Source organism: Ranitomeya variabilis, chromosome 2 (genome assembly GCF_051348905.1).
Source record: "Ranitomeya variabilis isolate aRanVar5 chromosome 2, aRanVar5.hap1, whole genome shotgun sequence".
NCBI classification, from domain to species: Eukaryota; Metazoa; Chordata; class Amphibia; order Anura; family Dendrobatidae; genus Ranitomeya; species Ranitomeya variabilis.
In genome coordinates, this window is record NC_135233.1 from 56,044,065 (window position 1) to 56,064,742 (window position 20,678).

The following is a 20,678-nucleotide window of genomic DNA, read 5'->3' on the forward strand; positions in this document are numbered from 1 at the left end:
ACTCACTTGCGTGAAATACGGCCGAGTCTCGCATGTTAAAACCCGGCTCTGCCACCGGCACTCCAGAGTGGAGTGTGCAGCCGCATAGCAATACATGGAGCTGCACGCTCCGCTCCCAAGTGCCGGCGGCAGAGCCGGGTGTTACCATGCGAGACTCAGCCGTATTTCACGCAAGTGAGTATGAGCCCTTATTCAGACATCCGTGAGTCATGTAGTGTTCTATCCATGTTCTTCACGGGTGGAATCCGTACCCATTACGGTCCCACTATGAGCTTTTTACGTTGCGTTGAAAACACAGCTTCTTACAGTTCCAGCAAAGTGGATGGGACTTAGAGAAATCTCCGGCTCTCTGTGCTTTTATTTTACTCAGTGTTAACTGACCTGGGGTGCGTGTTTCAAATCCACAACATGTCAATTTCTCTTGTGGGTATGCTGAGTTTTCTGTGCAGATTTTCCCCATAGAAAATCTGCAGGCATAAATTGCACATGTAACATTGCGCTGCATGCCTCATATTTATCCGTCATTGCTGGTAGTAACTTCATAATTCACCGGAACATAATGCTTGTCATCACTACCCAATAATAGACAACACTCACGAAGACCGTCATGAAGACTCTTAGCAATGATCGAACGTGCTCGGATTAGGTGTTATCCACCACGCTCGGGCGCTAACCAAGTGTCTTCGACGTGCTCGAATAATATGTTCAAGTCCCCGCAGCTGCAGGTCTCACGGCTGTTTGACAGCCGCAACACATGGAGGGACTGTCTAACAAACAGGCAATCCCTGCATGTGTTGCGGCTGTCAAACAGCAGCGAGACATGCAGCCGTGGGGACTTGAACATATTATTCGAGCACGCCGAAGACACTTGTTAGCACAGGAGCATGCTCAGATAACACCTTATCCAAGGACATTCACTCATCACTAGTAGCTAACTGTTTTGGCTAAATAATCAACAAAGAGTATTTGGTAAGTTTTTGATGTTGCACTTATTAGCTAAATTAGGTTACTTGCCTTTTTTGTTGCGTTTTTATCCCGCCCGTTTTGATGCTGCGCTCTGTATCATTTTGGTATGTCATGTTTCAATAAAGCTGCATCGTTTTTGATACTTCCTGGCATTTATCTTTGACAAAACTTTACTGATGCAGTCTTGTGCGGATTCCATACATTTTTTTACATACAGATTTTCCAGCTATGGAGAAAAAAAAGCTTGTTCTGTGCGAGTCTGACTCAGGAGATCCCAACCTGTCAAAACTTTTTTTTTCTTATCCAGCATGAAACAGAACCCTGTAGTTCACATGGTCTTATGCTCCCCCTGGTGGAACAACTTGTTAATTATTACATACATGTGTAGCACTCCCCCTAGTGGACAGTATGTTGTTATTTGTTTAAAAAAAAATCAATATAAACATAATTCTTTTTTTTACTGAGGGGGCACAATATTTTGATAGAAACTTACTTTATTAATTCCAAATTCTTTGAATGTCATGTCCAGTTTGCCCTGCCATTCCTTGCACACCTTCATATCACCATCATGTGAGAAATTCCTGCCCTACGCTATGTGAGATCACATCGCCTACCAATCAGAAAAATGGAGCTGAGCGGCTCTACAAAGAAATCAGAATGGCAGAGGACGTACCTTGTGCTTTAACCGTGGGGATCACAGTAGTTGGACCTCATACAGATCTGGTTGATGCGCTAACACAAAAACTTGAGAAACTTGGAATTTCTTTTATTTTAGGTGCAAATGGTAATAATAATTGAAGAGTCCAATGTTTGACCCTCATGGACTATTAGGTCACACTCACATTGTGTTTTTTATTTCTTTCTTGTAGCTGTTTTCCTGTAATTCTGAACATCCTGTGAAAAAAAATAAAAAACATGAGACAACCTCAGACAATCACCGTGGCCAAAACATCTGATCACTTCTAAAATGTATACACAAGCAGTGTAAATCGCCATTTTGCTATTGATTGATGACCTCCGCAGTATGAGACTTCGGACATTCCTGGTCTGAGGCTGCACCTGCCGCCGGCCTCCTGTCTGCAAACCATCAGCCTCATAGACAAATCTTGAAAATTCTAGAAAATGAGGCAAGAAGTAAATGGGAAAATGACAGAACTATTCAACAGGCAAAACCCAGAGGACCCCTGTAACCCCTGTAACCCAAGAACGTCAATCCCACAATGCACCGCAGTACTGTGGGCGATCGAGTGACCGCAGGGTCCCCAAATGGACTCCCACACACATATGTGTTCACGTGCAGAAATTAATTTCATGATCAAATCTGGACTCCCTTGACAGGAAATCCGTTTTTTTTTTGCGGATTTTTAGCGTTTTTTTCCCAATGGTCCAAATACAATTCTATAGCGGCAAAACCGCCGATTTTCCGCAAAATTAATGAACATGCTGCGTTTTTTCCACAATGCTTTTCCACTGCGGAAAAAAAACGCAGCATGGGCAATGCATTAAAATAATGGGATGCTTAATGTGAGCGTTTCCGCAGCTGAAAACTGCCGCAAAAACGCTAAAAATCCGTAACGTGGGCACACAGCCTAACAAGTATAAAAACTTACATCACCTCTCCCCTCACTCTCTTTGTTCCCCAAAACATCAATAGAAAAATGTAAAATTAAAAAATACAATGTAAATACCAATAAAGTGAGCGCGTGCGGTATCGCTGTGTGCGGAACAGCTCGACCTGACATAATATAAAAATAGTTATCCCCTAAAGTCAAAAAATCCAGAATCGCTGCACTTCACCCGAAAATTGCAAAAAAAAACCCCTCATAAGTGTCACAAACCGGTATCAAGAAAAATTCCAGCAGATCGTCACAGCAAAAACTAAAACCAGGTCGGTGTGCGGAGAATGGAGACGTCACGGGGAACACAAACTAAACGGTTACATATTATTATTAATTTATATATACAGTATATATATATATATATATATATATATATATGTAACACTACACAAGTTTGGTCCCGCCGCCATGTTACCAGGTCATTTACCAGAATATCATGAAACAACCAATAACAATGTTGGAATGGCATTTTTTCTCCTTTTTATCAGCACATTATATGGTAATGTGAATGGTATCATTCAAAACTACAACTCATCCCTAGAAAACAACAACAAGCCATCATAGAAAAGTTGTGTCTCTTGGAGCAAGAAAAAAAAAAAAAGAAAGAAAAATGTCCCGGTCCTGAAGGGGTTAATACTCTGCACTCTGACAACAGTGAGTGGATGAGGCGGCGCCGAGTCACTTAGCTACGCCGGATCTGGCCAATCACAAGCCTTTTTACATTCGCCTCCCGTCATGTTGGAGATGACAGCTGAGTTGTGATTGGTGAATCGTGCCGAGCTAATCTATTGGTTGCGAGTGACGGCTGTGGGCGGTGCCTGTCAGGCACCAGGGAAGTGTTTGGCGTTGTGACTTCCGGTACACACACCGCATCCCTCAGCCGCACAGCGCCACCCTCTGACCGACCTGTGCCGGCTCCGCGGGGAGGGATGGTACATGCAGGAGCCCGGACCTCCAGTGCACCGTGTCCGGGAACCGTCGTGCTGCTGTGTGCGGGGCCGCATCCCTCTGACACTCCTCCTTCATCCATTCAGTGCGCCGGCAGAGTATGGCCGCAGGGGAGCTGCAGGGCAAGTACCAGAAGCTGGCCCAGGAGTACTCCAAGGTGAGGAGGCCTGTGCGCTGCTCCTCCTGGCTCGTGTGTGGTGCTGTCCCTCAGTTATTCCTCCTGGAAATGTCAGGGTGAAGGTGACGCCACTGCTGCTGTGTTGTGATGCCCACTGGGGTAGGATTTCTGCCCTTCATGCCCAGTGGAGTTGGGTTTTCTCCCCCTTACTAGTGGCCCAATGATGTCTGTGCAAACCACATGACCGCCAGTCACATTATTAATTCTGCCAGGTTTCTACTCACCAAAAGGAAGAGAAGGGGTTAACTTTGGTTGCAATTTATTATTGAAATAGAATCTGTCACCAGGTTTTTCCTCCCCATCTACCTGCAGCGTGATGTAGGGGCAGAGTCCCTGATTCCAGCAATGTGTCACTTACTGGGCCGCTTGCTTTAGTTTTTATAAAATCTCCGTTTTCTCTGCTTAAGATCTAGCAGTGGTCTAAATGCTGAGCTCTGTATAGTCCCGCCCACAAAACTGATTGTTAGTTTTATTGTGAACGCTGTGCATAGGCAGAAACCAGTGATGGAGGCAGAGCTCATGAATATGGAGGACTACATGGCGGCAGGATTACTATTCCAGTAGTGATAATCTCCTGCTGAGAAAAACTGATCTTATCAAGACTACGCTAAGCAGCCCAGTCAGTGACACATGATCGGAATCAGGGTCTCTGTCTCTACATCATGCTCTCAGATTTGGTGGCTAAAACCTGGTGACAGATTCCCGTTGATAGATGATTGTAGTAAATACTTCTATTCCCCCTGACATAACATTTCTGCACCCTCTTTCTTTAGAGCTCCGCATTGTTCCGTTCCTCTGTTTATTACTCCTGGAAATATGTGAATAAAGCTCGGGGTACAAGGTGTCAGAGACGACACAGGTCGCGCGGCCAAAGATCGCTATATGCAGCCACGGCACAGTACAAATGATTGGGTTGTGTCACCATGAGAATCGGACCCAGGTGGCTTTTTTGAGCCGTGCTGATCGCGGTTCTCTAGGGGCCGCAATGTCTCGCTGTTCACATGTATTGTGCTGCGATCTTTGGCTGAGCCACCTGTCACAAACCGCCCCCGGCCTGACATGACGGCTGTCAATATGGCTTCGTTCAGACATCGGTTTTCACAGATGATTTTGCTTTCTCTATTCTCTTATACAAAAAAAAAATTGTTTGCATGAGGCCGACGCATGTCCGTAGTCAGCCCAGCGATGACGATGGTAGTGGTGAAGCCCTCTCGTCCATATGTACATACATCTCCAGGAGAGTTTACTGAGGAAAAGCGCAAGCTGGGGGCTATAGCATGGCTACTGTCTGGGGAGTACAAGTATTTACTACAACATACACAGTCACAGCCGTGACTACCGGCAGAGAGTAGAGGCGGCTCACAGCCGTGACTACCGGCAGAGAGTAGAGGCGGAGGTGGCTCACGGCTGTGACTACCGGCAGAGAGTAGAGGCGGCTCACTGCTGTGACTACTGGCGGAGAGTAGAGGCGACTAACGGCCGTGACTACCGGCGGAGAGTAGAGGCGGCTACCGGCGGAGAGTAGAGGCGGCTCATGGCTGTGACTACTGGCGGAGGGGTCTCACGGCTGTGACTACCGGCAGAGAGTAGAGGGGGCTCACGGCTGTGACTACTGGCGGAGAGTAGAGGCGGCTCACGGCTGTGACTACTGGCGGAGGGGTCTCACGGCTGTGACTACCGGCAGAGAGTAGAGGGGGCTCACGGCTGTGACTACTGGCGGAGAGTAGAGGCGGCTCACGGCTGTGACTACTGGCGGAGGGGGCTCACGGCTGTGACTACTGGCGGAGAGTAGAGGGGGCTCACGGCCGTGACTACCGGTGGAGAGTAGAGGCTGCTCACAGCTGTGACTACTGGCGGAGAGTGGAGGCGCTGCTGTCACTCCTAGAGATGTGAGAAGTGGTTCCTCCTGTGATTACTGTTAAGTATTTATGTAGAATGTTTAAAGAAAACGTTGGCCACATGTTTTTCGCACATAATCCATGACCGGTCCATCTGTGCCAGCCTCAGTGCTTAGTAACATATTTTCTAGCCTGGCTTCCATCCTATCTGACCTGTGATCATCCTCCGGCCGATCAGGGACTTTGGTCGGTCAGAGAAATCTGCAGGTTAATCTTTGTTGTGTTCGGAATAGCAACATTTTAACTCTAGAAATGTTCATTTCCTTCTTTCTAGTCTGCGAGTGGAAACCCTGGAGTTCACTTCTATCTAATTGAATAATCCTGTTTTGCCTGCCTGCAGGATAAGTGGTGATTTTGGGATCCATGGGGGTCCAATTGCTGGGACCCTCACCATACCGCAGAATGGGCCTCTTATCCCCATTGGCATGGAGTGGAGGTGCCCAAGCGCTGCTCCATTCATTGTCTATGCGACTGCTGGAGATAGCCAGCGCAGCGTTCATCAGTCCGAGAGAGAATGAATGGAGCAGCGCTCTTACATGGGCACCTCCACTGTATTCTAAGGGGGATAAGTGTCCTGTTCATCTGAGAAGAAGAAAACCGACTTCTTCCACCCCTTCCTTTGAGACTCCCACTAGTCCTGGGAGGAGCGGGACGGACACTGGTTTATCTCTGCAGCCCTGTTACTGTTTTTCCGCACAGTTGCCCCTCTTATTTAATAGAGCCGAGCATCTGCGGACATTTATATGCCTGCACCAGATCGGCAGTCCTACATCCCTGCATGCATCATTTTGACTATACTTTTTTTTTTTTTTTTCAGCTGAGGGCCCAGAACCAGGTGCTGAAGAAGGCGGTCGTAGATGAACAAGCCAATTCTGCAGCTTTGAAGGTATCATCGCATGTAAAGACGTCACGTCAGTGGCGGAAATCAATGGTAATGTAGTAACGCCGCTGTTACATCTCCCAGGAGCAGCTGAAGATGAAAGATCAGTCCGTAAGGAAGCAGCAGCAGGAGATGGACAGCCTGAGCTTCAGGAACCAGCAGCTGGCCAAGAGGGTGGAGCTGCTGCAAGAAGAGCTGTCCGTAATGGAAGCCAGAGGCAAGAAGGCCAAGGTGCTGGCGCGCGTTCCTGTGTCCAGTGTTCTTGTGTCCCGTGTATAACAGCAGTGATAATGCACAACTACTTATGGCCTAGGCGGCATCTCTGGTTTTCCACCAGCAGGCTTCCATTTTAACCCTTAAAGTCCCAATTATCATATTTGCATCAGCCAATATGCCTTGAGAAAGGCAGAGAAATCTGCCGAAACGTTACTGCTAATGGTTCAGTAAAGCCACGGTTTTCCATTTAGATTTTTGGAGTCCTGCCTGTTTTTTTTTCTGATTTTCTACTTTACATAGTTATTAAGGTTGAAGGAAGACTGTAAGTCCATCTAGTTCAACCCATAGCCTAACCTAACATGCCCTAACATGTTGATCCAGAGGAAGGCAAAAAAAACCCATGTGGCAAAGAGTAACTCCACCATGGGGAAAAAAATTCCTTCCCGACCCCACATACGGCAGTCAGACTAGTTCCCTGGATCAACGCCTTATCAAGGAATCTAGTGTATATACCCTGTAACATTATACTTATCCAGAAAGGTATCCAGACCCCTCTTAAATTTAATTAATGAATCACTCATTACAACATCATACGGCAGAGAGTTCCATAGTCTCACTGCTCTTACAGTAAAGAATCCGCGTCTGTTATTATGCTTAAACCTTCTTTCCTCCAGACGTAGAGGATGCCCCCTTGTCCCTGTCACCGGTCTATGATTAAAAAGATCATCAGAAAGGTCTTTGTACTGTCCCCTCATATATTTATACATTAAAATAAGATCACCCCTTAGTCTTCGCTTTTCCAAACTAAATAGCCCCAAGTGTAATAACCTATCTTGGTATTGCAGACCCCCCAGTCCTCTAATAACCTTGGTCGCTCTTCTCTGCACCCGCTCCAGTTCAGCTATGTCTTTCTTATACACCGGAGACCAGAACTGTGCACAGTATTCTAAGTGTGGTCGAACTAGTGACTTGTATAGAGGTAAAATTATGTTCTCCTCATGAGCATCTATGCCTCTTTTAATACATCCCATTATTTTATTTGCCTTTGCAGCAGCTGCCTGACACTGGCCACTGAATATGAGTTTGTCATCCACCCATATACCCAGGTCTTTTTCATTGACGGTTTTGCCCAGAGTTTTAGAATTAAGCACATAGTTATACATCTTATTACTTCTACCCAAGTGCATGACTTTACATTTATCCCCATTAAAGCTCATTTGCCATTTATCAGCCCAAGCTTCTAGTTTACATAAATCATCCTGTAATATAAAATTGTCCTCCCCTGTATTGATTACCCTGCAGAGTTTAGTGTCATCTGCAAATATTGAAATTCTACTCTGAATGCCCCCTACAAGGTCATTAATAAATATGTTAAAAAGAAGAGGGCCCAATACTGACCCCTGTGGTACCCCACTGCTAACCGCAACCCAGACCGAGTGTGCTCCATTAATAACCACCCTTTGTTTCCTATCCCTGAGCCAGCTCTCAACCCACTTACACATATTTTCCTCTATCCCCATTACTCTCATTTTATGTAACAACCTTTTGTGTGGCACCGTATCAAAAGCTTTGGAAAAGTCCATATACACTACGTCCACTGGGTTCCCTTGGTCCAGTCCGGAACTTACCTCTTCATAGAAGCTGATCAAATTAGTCTGACATGAACGGTCCCTAGTAAACCCGTGCTGATACTGGGTCATAAGGTTATTCCTCTTCAGATACTCCAGTATATTATCCCTTAGAATGCCCTCCAGGATTTTACCCACAGTAGAGGTTAAGCTTACTGGCCTATAATTACCGAGTTCAGTTTTTGCCCCTTTTTTGAATATTGTAGAAAACAGGGTGCACTCAAGCCGTATATAAAATAAAATAAATTGAGGGCGTGCAGAGCCAAGTCCACTAATGTGTAATTGAAGAAAAAGAAGAGGAAATGGACTACAAGAAGGCTCGCACAGCCATGTATATTATGAAGATGCAAAACATATGTTTATTCAAAATACCACAACACAACAAATAAAAACATTTAAAAACACACAATATCTAATATACCTCACCCACATGCAGTTGTATGAATCAAAATAGGAGAAAGAAACCCCTAAGTAATTGTATCCTGCATATCATGTCACGGACCCAATCAACCACCAGGTATAATACCTCAAGTATCATGACGGCTGACGATCCCCCATAAATATAGTCATACCTAATGGCACAAAGACATCCCTCAGTAGGACCTAGATAAATAAACCATACCAAGGTATGAACCTATAAGGATATATAGGGTGATGTAGCGCAAAATAGTCGGTCTATGTGGCTGAGTAGCAAAAATGAGCAAAATGCATCACCCAAACCTCAATATACCATGAGGTCTTACATGAGGGTCCAAGTCAGCTGTCCGGCATGTGGATACAAGAAAATAGGGTTTCTGTCCATCACCCTATTTTCTTGTATCCACATGCCGGACAGCTGACTTGGACCCTCATGTAAGACCTCATGGTATATTGAGGTTTGGGTGATGCATTTTGCTCATTTTTGCTACTCAGCCACATAGACCGACTATTTTGCGCTACATCACCCTATATATCCTTATAGGTTCATACCTTGGTATGGTTTATTTATCTAGGTCCTACTGAGGGATGTCTTTGTGCCATTAGGTATGACTATATTTATGGGGGATCGTCAGCCGTCATGATACTTGAGGTATTATACCTGGTGGTTGATTGGGTCCGTGACATGATATGCAGGATACAATTACTTAGGGGTTTCTTTCTCCTATTTTGATTCATACAACTGCATGTGGGTGAGGTATATTAGATATTGTGTGTTTTTAAATGTTTTTATTTGTTGTGTTGTGGTATTTTGAATAAACATATGTTTTGCATCTTCATAATATACATGGCTGTGCGAGCCTTCTTGTAGTCCATTTCCTCTTCTTTTTCTTCCTTTTTTGAATATTGGCACCACATTTGCTATACGCCAGTCCTGTGGTAACTTTGGAGGTTTGGAGAACACCTTTACAGGTTTATTGCACCCGTTCTATTTGGTAGTGTTGCCAAATTTTCTTCAAGTATACATATTTTAGTTTAAAAAAATTTATAACTTTGTAAAAGAAAAAACAAAACATTGTGTCGCCATTTTCTGAGACCTGTAACTTTTTTTTTTTCCATTTTGCCGTTGATGGAGCTGTGTGCTGGGATGTAGTGTTAGGCCACGTTCACACGTTCAGTATTTTATATCCGTATTTATAAGCCAAAATTAGGAATGTGTGAAAAATACAGAAGTGGTGACATGTTAATATTATACTTTTCCTCTGATTGTGCCACTCCTGGTTTTGACTTCCAAATACTGATGTAAAATATTGAATGTGTGAATGTGGCCTAAATGTTACTATTTTGTGGTACATAAAGGGAGCGATTCATCACAGCTTTTTCTCCAGATTTATGGCAAAAAAAAGCTTTAATAAGTCGCAAAGATACTACTTCTGTCGGTTTCACACCATTTTTCGCCTCAGCTACGACTAAGTGGGCAGGACTGGGTGACTCCTGCTCGTCAAATTAATGGCACGGAGGCGTCGCGAAGCCCAAATCTTAATGCAGCAGAAGCTGTGCCCACTACGCGCCTCGCCCGTACTCTCCTACGCACCCCATCATCAAGACCGGTGTATAGTGTCTTTTTATTGCATTTTTGTGGAAGGAGAGGCAGTAACAAAAAAAAATAAAAAATCACGAAGCCTGGCAATTTTGGCTTTTTAATTTGATTTGCTTTTTTTTTTTATGCTCATAGTACAGGTGAAATCATTCTATATTTTCATAGATCACAATTTTATGGGTGTGAAAATACTTTTCGGATGTAATATCCTTTCTCAAGCCATCTACATCCAAAACGTCACCACGCCATGGGGCAATAAAGTCCACTCTTTTCATGTTTTTTTTTTTTTGTGCTGCTTTTCTTTTTTTGCTTTATTATGGGGAGCCACTGAATTGTATATATATTTTTTTAAATATATTTTTTAATTTCTTTATTTTTAACCTGGAAGGAGTGGATAGTTTTCTTTTTTGTTTTTTTGTTCAGTCTCAAAAGGGCCTTGAATTTGATTGTCACCACGTTGCAGTATATAGGTCAAATATGGATCTTGTATGAACAGGATTACAAAAAGGGAACAGATAGGAGTACCAGAAGGCCCCTAGCTGCCATGTGACACCCCATTGTCATGCTACTGGTGGGGGTGAGGATGCTAGGGTTGGTGGACTCCCAAACAGACCCATTAAATGTCGCAGCGTTTCAGGAGTTATTCAGCATCTAATGTTGTTGGCTGATTTAACAGGCGGATGCTGACTGTATTAAACAGCCTGCGCCGGCCTGATATGTAGTGAACTCGTCTCCTGAGCTCACTCCATGCACCCTGACCATCTCTCCTGACTTGTTCATTTCCTTAGAATTCTGTGATGTTCCTCTGTTATTCCTCCAGGAAATTTATAAACAGATTGTCAGCTGGTTTACCATTCTTTGTCAAAAAGGTGAGTTCCTACACAGACTGACACTGTGAGAACGTATTGGATGTTGTCAGACTGCAGGGCAGTACCTTTCTGATGAGTAATGGTGACTTTTGGTGCGTTATTGATGTTTCCCGGAGAAATGACCAATGAATCGCACAAAGCTCAGTGGGGGAAAAAAGGATTCGTAAGGGTTTTTATATTATGGGGCGCATAAGTATACACTAACACAGACATGGAGGCTACGGCGTACTGTATTAGATGACTGCCCCAGAAATGCATCACTTCATACATCGGCGTCTTCGGCAATTTCATACAGCCTTATAAATTTATCATAAAAAAATGGAACTGTGCCATCAACACCCCTTTCCCGACTGCATTTATAGTACATGTCCTCTTGATTCTGAGCATTTAATATTTAACTATTCTGTTCTTTCGCCCTCTAGAAACACGTAGATTCGTCTCAGATGAGTCAGGAACAAAAAAGTGTCTTTGATGAAGATCTTCAGAAAAAAATCGAGGAGAACGAGAGGCTGCACATACAGGTTGGTTCAAGTAATATCTGTGTATATATTCTTCCTTTTTTCAACTTTAGGCAACTCTGCAAATGATGGCACAATGCCGTGTCATACTAACTGGTGAAGATGTATGCTATACTAACTGGTGAGGGTCTATGCTATACTAACTGGTGAGGGTCTATGCTATACTAACTGGTGAGGGTCTATGCTATACTAACTGGTGAGGGTCTATGCTATACTAACTGGTGAGGGTCTATGCTATACTAACTGGTGAGGGTCTATGCTATACTAACTGGTGAGGGTCTATGCTATACTAACTGGTGAGGGTCTATGCTATACTAACTGGTGAGGGTCTATGCTATACTAACTGGTGAGGGTCTATGCTATACTAACTGGTGAGGGTCTATGCTATACTAACTGGTGAGGGTCTATGCTATACTAACTGGTGAGGGTCTATGCTATACTAACTGGTGAGGGTCTATGCTATACTAACTGGTGAGGGTCTATGCTATACTAACTGGTGAGGGTCTATGCTATACTAACTGGTGAGGGTCTATGCTATACTAACTGGTGAGGGTCTATGCTATACTAACTGGTGAGGGTCTATGCTATACTAACTGGTGAGGGTCTATGCTATACTAACTGGTGAGGGTCTATGCTATACTAGTTGGTGAGGGTCTATGCTATACTAACTAGTGAGGGTCTATGCTAAACCAATTGGTGAGGGTCTGTAGATTTAGACCAAAAAGTTTAGAAAAGTTTTCATTACTACTTTGGACTTTTATCACTGTATCAAGTATTTCAACCAATTCAGTTCAGTTCTCTGCAGAAGATCCTGTTAGAAGAGGCTCTTTCATTTTATAATTGGGCTACAGATATTCTCACTTATTCCCTGCTTGCCAGTATGGGCGACTTGTGTCCTGTTCTCCTAAGTTCCACCTCTTGTCAGATGGAGCATCCAGTCACGCTGTCTTGTCACTTTATCTAACTTCCAATGCCCTGATGAAGAAAGCAGAGTGCAGGAAAAAACCAAAACACTTTGTTACATTTGATGATCTTCATCAGTACATTAGACTTTGAGTGGAGGGGCAGTATATACATATGGCCGACCACTTCGTTCCACTCCCCTTGCCCAGGAGAGAATTGGAGGACGCAAGTTCAAGCCGTTCTTTCTGTCGCCACCTATTCATTGGATCTGTGATCACTTACTGTACATAGACTGAGTACCCCTTTAATCTTTAAGGGTCAGGCCGGTACTGATTGTCATTTATTGCTCCATTTCTTTAAAAAAAAAAAATAATAATTCAGCCACTTAAACCGTTCTGTGCCACTGCTGCTGCAGAACATTACAGTACACGGCTCACATCAAACTTCACATCCGTATGTAAATGTATTTTCCTTGGATCCTCACGGAGAGTTGTACCTTAAAAATGCTGGACCCCAATCTACCAGTTACTTGGGGTCTTGGCACCCCCCGGGCTCCAGGGATTACCTTTTGAGCATATGCTCTCCTGTTTCTCTATTGTCACAGAACCCTTAGGGACTAGGGGAGGGGGATGGTCTTATGGTGAATTTATCCTAAATACTTTTACTTTGGACCCCTTGCCAGTGCAGTTTTGGTCCAAACACGTTCAGTGTTTATTGCTTTCCACAGGTTGCACAGCACCAACGCTCAAGCACAATTCCCAGGCGCTAACTAAACAGAACCAGACCCTGACTACTCCTACACGCCTGAGTTAGCTCCAGCTCGGACAAACAAAACATCTATTGTCTATAGCAACCACTGTTACCTGTGATTCTCTGCACTTGGCCTGTGCAGTCTCTTCTCAGAGAGAGATTATTTTCTGTCTCTCTCTTCGGCTCCATAACACATCCAGTCTGGTCAAATTGACCAACACCTCCAAACAGAATACAACAAGTGTGAACAGGTCCAAGCCGTCACAACTATTCAATATAACCAAACAAATTGGCCATTTCATGAGAACCCATCAGCCACGGTAAGTCATACCTTTTCTCTATGGCCTCTCATTGGGGGACACAGGAACCATGGGTGTATGCTGCTGCCACTAGGAGGCTGACACTATGCAAATAAAAAAGTTAGATCCTCCTCTGTAAGATAACACCCCACCGACAGGAAGTAGGATATTCAGTTTAGCTTAGTGTCAGTAGGAGGTGGACACGGGTCTTTCATTAGACCCTTATCTACCTCAATGTGCGTCGTTTTCTTTCAGGTTTTCTGGAGGGATACAGGGTGAACAGTCACACCTGTAATCCCACAATACGGACTATGAGTACGACGAGTACTACTGCCACCCCCGTGAGCACACAAGCGTGCTCAGAAGTCCGGTCCTAGCTCCGTCCCCCACCCACTCGCCCACCAGAGCCTGTCGGTTGGAGGAGACGAGGACGTCCACCAGCAAGTTCAGGATGTCTTTTTGCATCCGGAATAATGAGGTATATTTCTCCTTTTCCTCAGGTTTTTTTCCGGAAGAAGATATACAGATGAAGAAGGTGAGTATTTAGAATGTGTCCCATCTATTTGCTTCAGGACCTTTTAAGTTAGGGATTCCCTTTAGGGAGGTGGGGGGCCTTTTTCCTAGGGGAAATACCAGGGCTTTCAGCACTTTTAGCCCTGCTCAGGCCTCCTTAACACCCCCCAACCTCCCCCACCCCCAGTCTGGACGCAGGGGGGGGGGGCACAAGTTCGGGCCAACTCCAGCGCTACGGCCGCTGGGTTTCAGTTTAGGCTCCGGCTTCTCGGGCCTACTTCGGCGCAGCGGTCACCGGTTTCTAATTTAGGCCCCGGCTTCTCGGACCTACTCTAGCGCAGTAACTCCGCCCCCCATTTGCCTTCCTTTGGGCGGGCTTTCTCCCGCCGGTACCTTCTTCCTGCAGGGCGCCTAGCTCCGTCCCCCATAGCAGTGCCCGCAACTGGCGCCATATTGGTTACCCTGGTGTGTGTGCGCTTGTCTCCGCCCACTTCTTCCCAACCACCGCTCTACAGCCAGCGCCAGCTTCCTGCCCCAGGCTTGCGCTGTCGGCCCCGCTCCTCTTCCGGTTTTAATAGCGGGCCTTTTGCCCTCCTTTTCCTGGTGCAGCATCCAGCACGTCTTTTATGGTTCCTCTGGCGTCACCATGGGTCGTCGCATCCAGCGGTGCATCTGTCTGCAGGACCTGCTCCTCTACAGCCTGGAAGCTACAGGACATCTGCTGTGAGTACCTCTACACAGCAGACTGACATGGGCGGTGCACTTCCCTCTGCCTCCGTCCCCTAACCCTCTGGCACCATGTCTAATTCTAAGGGAGAACTCTCCCGTCCTCCTTCTTCTGCTATTTTGGTCCATCACTTTGTATGTTCGCCCTACATATGCAGATTTCCCTCCCTCTGTCAGGACTGCAACAGCTCTGCGGTGCCCACCGCCCTGGACACCCCTGCTGTCCGAGAGTGCGTTCCCTATCCCAGGGTGGGTCTCCTCTCTGTCCCTATCCCTGCGATCTCACCCGAGTGTCTCAGACCCTAGTGTCTGTGCTTGATAGGTTGCCCCTGACGTCTTCCGCTGTGGCCAGCGGGTCACAGGAGGCTCTGTCCTAGTCTACCAAGATTGGCCGCAAAGGATCTAGACAGGAACGCCGGTCTTAGGGTTTTTTTCCCGGTCTTCCTCCCCCGAGTCAGGCGAAGCGTTCTCGGATGCACCTTCGGAAGATGTGTTGAAGCTGGATTCTAACCAAATCGCTAGCATGATGGATATGGTTCAGAACCTCATTGCTGCAGTTAAACAGACCTGTGGCATCAAAGACTCTGCTACAGAACCCGCAGATCAGGCGGTTTCGTTTAGACGGTCCAAACCACCTTCCAATGTTTTCGCCGCTCATTCTGAGTTCGAGGAGCTGATGGCCACAGAAAGAGAGAATCTGGCCAGACGCTTTCAAAGAGGACAGCGCCTCGGCGTGTTATATCCTTTTTCGCCGGAGCACCGCCAACTGGACAGCTTCTCCCTCCGTGGGCCCGCCAGTCTCCAGACTACACAGTCCGGCCCTTTTCCTGGTGCAGCATCTTTGAAGGAATCTAATGGTAGACATTTAGAATCCTTTGCGAAGTCAGCCTTCAAATCGGCTGCGTCCACTCTTTGCCCGGCTTTTGCCTCCTCATGGGTTTCAAAGTCTGTGGCCAAATGAGTGAAGCAACTCCGTCAAGGCACTCTGGCTGGGCCCAACCAGAACAGCTAGCGGAGCTTACCAACCAGATTTCTCATGCGAGTGAGTATTTGGTCTCTGCCTCCCTGGATGCCGCGTCTCGTGCAGCTCAGGCATCCAGCAATGTCGTGGCCATCCGCCGGACAGATTGGCTTAAGGCCTGGCAAGCGGACCTGTTTTCTAAGAAGGCACTTACCACGTTGCCCTTTCAGGGATCACGTCTTTTGGTTCCAGACCGGTCCGAATTATTAAGGACACGACCGGGGGGGACAAGTTCCCTTCTCCCCCAATCCAAACCTCGCCGACCTCTTCCTCTACAGCAGAGGTCGCAAGCGCGCCAAGATAGGAAGAAGTTTTCCTTTAGGTCCACTTCTTCTTGGCTCTCCTGCTATTCCCAAGGAAGATCCACCAGGTCTAGACCTGGAAGATGTACCTCGGCATGATTCTCACTGAAATCCCGGCGCATCTCCCAAGCTAGGCGGTCGCCTTCCTTTCTTCAAAGACGTTTGGCTTATGGCGATGGAGGATGCATGGGTCAGGGAAGCGATATCCTCGGGATACAAAATCGATTATTCTTCTCAGCCCTGGGATCGTTTCTTCGAATCTCACCCTCCAAAAGACCCGACTTTGGTTCCGGGTTTCCTTGCAGCCACCGCCTCTCTCCTCAGTGTGGAGGTAATCGTTCCCGTTCCAGAAAGAGAAGGATTCACAGGCTTCTACTCGAACCAATCCCGGTTCTCAAGTTACTAAATAAAAGGGTTTGTCTGCGACTTTCGGAATGGAATCCCTTCGTTCAGTAATCACTTCCATGGAGGCATAGGAATTTCTGTACTCCATACATGTTCTGGACACCTAATTTCATGTCTCTATATTTCCAGGACATCACGGATTCCTGCGCTTTGCGGTACATCAGGAGCATTCCCAGTTGGTCACCCTGTTTTTCGGTCTCGCAACCGCTCCCAGGGTTTTCACAAAGATCACGGCGGTGCTGATAGCCATCTTGAGAGTCAGGGGAATGGTACTTTTCCATAACTCGACGACATCCTCATCAAGGCTCTGTCCTTTTCTCAGGCTCACGAGAGCCCGTTCATCGTCCTCGACACTCTAGCCCGTTTCAGGTGGCTTGTCAACAGGAAGAAATCCTGTCTTGTTCCCTCCCAGCGCCTCGTCTTTCTGGGCATGCTCTTCGACACTCAGACCAAAGTCTTCCTCCCCGAAGATAAGAGATCCATCCTTCGTCGGGACGTATGCTTGCTCCAGGATCCTCGGCTTCTCTCCTTTCGATCGGCCATGAAGGTTCTGGGGAGGATGGTAGCAACATTGGAAGCGATTCTCTTCGCCCAATTTCACTCTCAACCTCTTCAGCAGGCCATTCCGTCACAGTGGGACAGGTCTGTCTTCTCTCTGAATCCCGAGTCAAGCGGTCCCTCAACTGGTGGCTGACGTCACCTCTCATCCCCCAGGGCGGGTCTTTCCTTCCAGTTCTCTGGCGGGTGGTGATGACGGACGCCAGCATGCTCGGCTGGGGTGCGGTGTTTCGCCGCCTGACTGTTCAGGGAGGTTCTCCTGTCACTTCTATCTTGGAAGGTGGCCTTTCTTGTGGCCATCACTTCTATCCGCCGCGTTTCCGAGTTGGTGGCCCTCCCTCCTTTCTTGGTCATCTACCAGGACAAGGTGATCCTCGGGCCTCCGCCTTCCTTCCTTACTCAGGTGGTTTCCACCTTCCACCTCAACGAGGGCATCGTTCTACCTTCCTTTTGCCCAGCTCCGACTCATCCTCTGGAGCGATCGTTGACCAAGCTGGACCTCGTCAGGGCAGTGAGGATCTACCTGGATAGAACGTCCGCTTTCCGGAAGATGGATTCTCTTTTCGTCATTCCTGATTGCACACGCAGAGGCCTGCCGGCTTCCAAGGCGACTATTGCTCACTGGATCAGAACGGCAATTTTGGAGGCTTACTGGGTCAAGAACAGAGTGTCCTCTCCGGGGATAAAGGCTCACTCGACCTGGGAAGTCTGCGCCTCCTGGGCGATGCACCACAGGGCTTCCGCCCTACGGCTCTGCAAAGCGGCAACCTGGTCTTCCATCCACACGTTCGCCAAATTTTACAAGGTCCATACCTACGCTTCGGCGGATGCCAGCCTAGGCAGAAGGATCCTGCAGGCGGCAGTGGTGTGTCCTTTGACCTGATGGAAGTTTATTTTTCCCACCCCAGGGACTGCTTTTGGACGTCCCATGGTTCCTGTGTCCCCCAATGAGAGGCGATAGAGAAAACAGGATTTTTGGTTGCTTACCGTAAAATCTGTTTCTCGGAGCCTTCATTGGGGGACACAGCACCCTCCCAAGTTGAACAGCTGTTTATTCTGTTATACTGTTAACGTTCGAGTTCTTTGAACGCTCTTTGAGTGTTTGAAACTGTAAAGCGCTGCGGAATTTGTTGGTGCTTTATAAATAAAGATTATTATTATTATTATATTATTATTCTTTCTCTCTTACACGTTGCTTCTCCTACTGCTTTCTCACTAACTGAATATCCTACTTCCTGTCGGTAGGGTGTATACTGCAGAGGAGGAGCTAACTTTTTTATTTGCATAGTGTCAGCCTCCTAGTGGCAGCAGCGTACACCCATGGTTCCTGTGTCCCCCCCAATGAAGGCTCCGAGAAACAGATTTTACGGTAAGCAACCAAAAATCCTGTTTTTGATGGGACCCTAACTGCATATACCTCTCCCAGGCTGCCCGTAAAATTATTGGCTTTCAGGCCAGGAAGGGCATATACGGTTCAGGTCCCATCAAAGGAGTACTCCTTGTGGCGGCTGATGGGCTCTAATGAATTGGTTAATTAATGTGCTAAGTATTTTCATTTTTTTAACATTTTCTTTATCTGTAACGCAGTTCCAAATTCATATATTTAATGTTTGCATATTATAGCATTTCAGAGTGCAACTGTATTTTCTTGGGAACAGTGTTTGATGGCTTTTTTGTGTTTTCAGTTTTTTGAAGCCAGCGAGAAGCATCGGCAGATAGTGGACGAGCTGAGGAGTCGACTGCAAGTCCTGGAGACGGGCGCTGCCCAGCACCAAGCTGTTGTGGAGGGCTTGAAGCAGAAATACATGGAGACTATTGAGAAGTTGCAGAGTGACAAGGCCAAGTTAGAGGTGAGCGGTCAGTGATTCTGTTTTTGAGGGAAACTCTGTCATCAGTCGTCACTCCCCTTCCTTCCTGCATACATAGTAGAAGAACTGCCGAGGAGGCAGAATCTCAGACGAGTGATTAGTATAGGACCTGGGGTTTAGCTGTTCATCTACCTTTTAGTAGCTTATTTCTTATGTTATTATTTTTGTATATTGACTGTAATGGTAAGTAATTATAAGAACGCTACAATAAATCTTGATTTTTTATTTTTTTTTTTACATTTTTTTTTAAGAAGCGCAACACCTATAAAACTGTCTCCTCACAGCTGCAGACAGTACCAGGAAGGTGAATGAGAGTTCTGAAATCTCACGCACGCGCTGCTTATTTTTTCGTTTTGGAACCATCAAAGCGTTTTGTTTTTTTTTTTGTTTTTTTTCAGATCTGCAGTAAGTGAGCTCTTTCTGCATCTTTGCAGCATATTTCACCTATTCAAATGAATGGGAAAAAAATTCAAGTAAAACACCATAACAAATAAACGTAAAAAAAAAAGAAAGTGTGTATTTTACATAGTTTTTTTTTTTTGCCAACACTGGTGTTACGGAACCCCCCAGCACCCAGAATATGTTGTGCAGTTATATGTATGTATAATAGGTTCCATGTGAGATGCATGTCCCCAATGCATCAGCCCACAGGCTGCGCCCCTGGGCAGAGGGGACAAGATATCCCCCTTCTGACCTCCCCAACCTTTGTAATTCCCACAGTAAATATCGGCAGGCTCCGGCCACCTGCGGCTATTGTAATGTATGTCTGGCCTGCCGCTTTTCAATTGGCCCGCCCTCTGTATCTGTGTGATATATTCTGTGTCCTGTGAGTAAAGTGTTGTCACACTGGAAATACGTGGAGAAGCAGTGATCTTTTATATGCGCCCATGTAACCAAGCAATTCCAGCCAGCGTCCTTCATTCAGACTCCAGCCAAAGCAGAGTGGACCTCCTGAAACACGGGGTGGTATTGAAAGAGGTACTCCAGCACGGTAGACCCCGTTACACTGGTGACAGACAGCAGGATGTGATACCCCGTCTACAGGAGGAAAGGAATGAATGGAAAACACCATATTCTGGGTGCTGGGGGGTTCCGTAACAACTGGGTTTTGATGTAGACAAATGTGCTGCAATCACTTATTGCATACCCTTACTGTTGAAAATGTTTTAAAGTAATTTGGTGATGGATTTATTTTTAATAATATATATTTTGAACAATTTTTGAAATTTTGCACATTTCACACTGTTTATTGGGCCTCAAAATAGGCTGACGCCTCCTGTTCTGTAGAGCTCACGTCTTAGCAGTCACCATATTATCACAGGCAAGATTGCAATGACTGGTAACACCTCTATATACATTACATGGGATCCACCATTCATATCCGGTAGTGTGACGGCTCCCCTCTCTGCACGGTGACCACTGCACCGGTCACAGAGCATGCCTACAACACTCCCCCATAAAAGTCAATCGGCCATTTGCTGACTGCGGTTTTCTATAGTCCTTGTGACTGCAATGAAGTCAGGGGTGGACATATAATACACAGGGGCCCAAGAGGTAAAAAACATTATAGATTACCTAATAATGACCCAATGATGC

General features: G+C 46.1%; 1 protein-coding gene across 1 annotated transcript in view; it reads left to right on the top strand.

Moving 5' to 3' along the window:
- Positions 1-3,401: 3,401 nt before the first annotated feature.
- PPP1R21 (protein phosphatase 1 regulatory subunit 21) overlaps positions 3,402-20,678 on the top strand; it is a 105,318-nt gene continuing 88,041 nt past the window's right edge. The window contains exons 1-5 of the mRNA XM_077282444.1: positions 3,402-3,690; positions 6,427-6,495; positions 6,574-6,720; positions 11,642-11,740; positions 18,900-19,064. Coding sequence (XP_077138559.1) covers positions 3,634-3,690; positions 6,427-6,495; positions 6,574-6,720; positions 11,642-11,740; positions 18,900-19,064 — 537 coding nt within the window. The 5' untranslated portion in view covers positions 3,402-3,633. The remainder of the gene's footprint in view (positions 3,691-6,426; positions 6,496-6,573; positions 6,721-11,641; positions 11,741-18,899; positions 19,065-20,678) is intronic.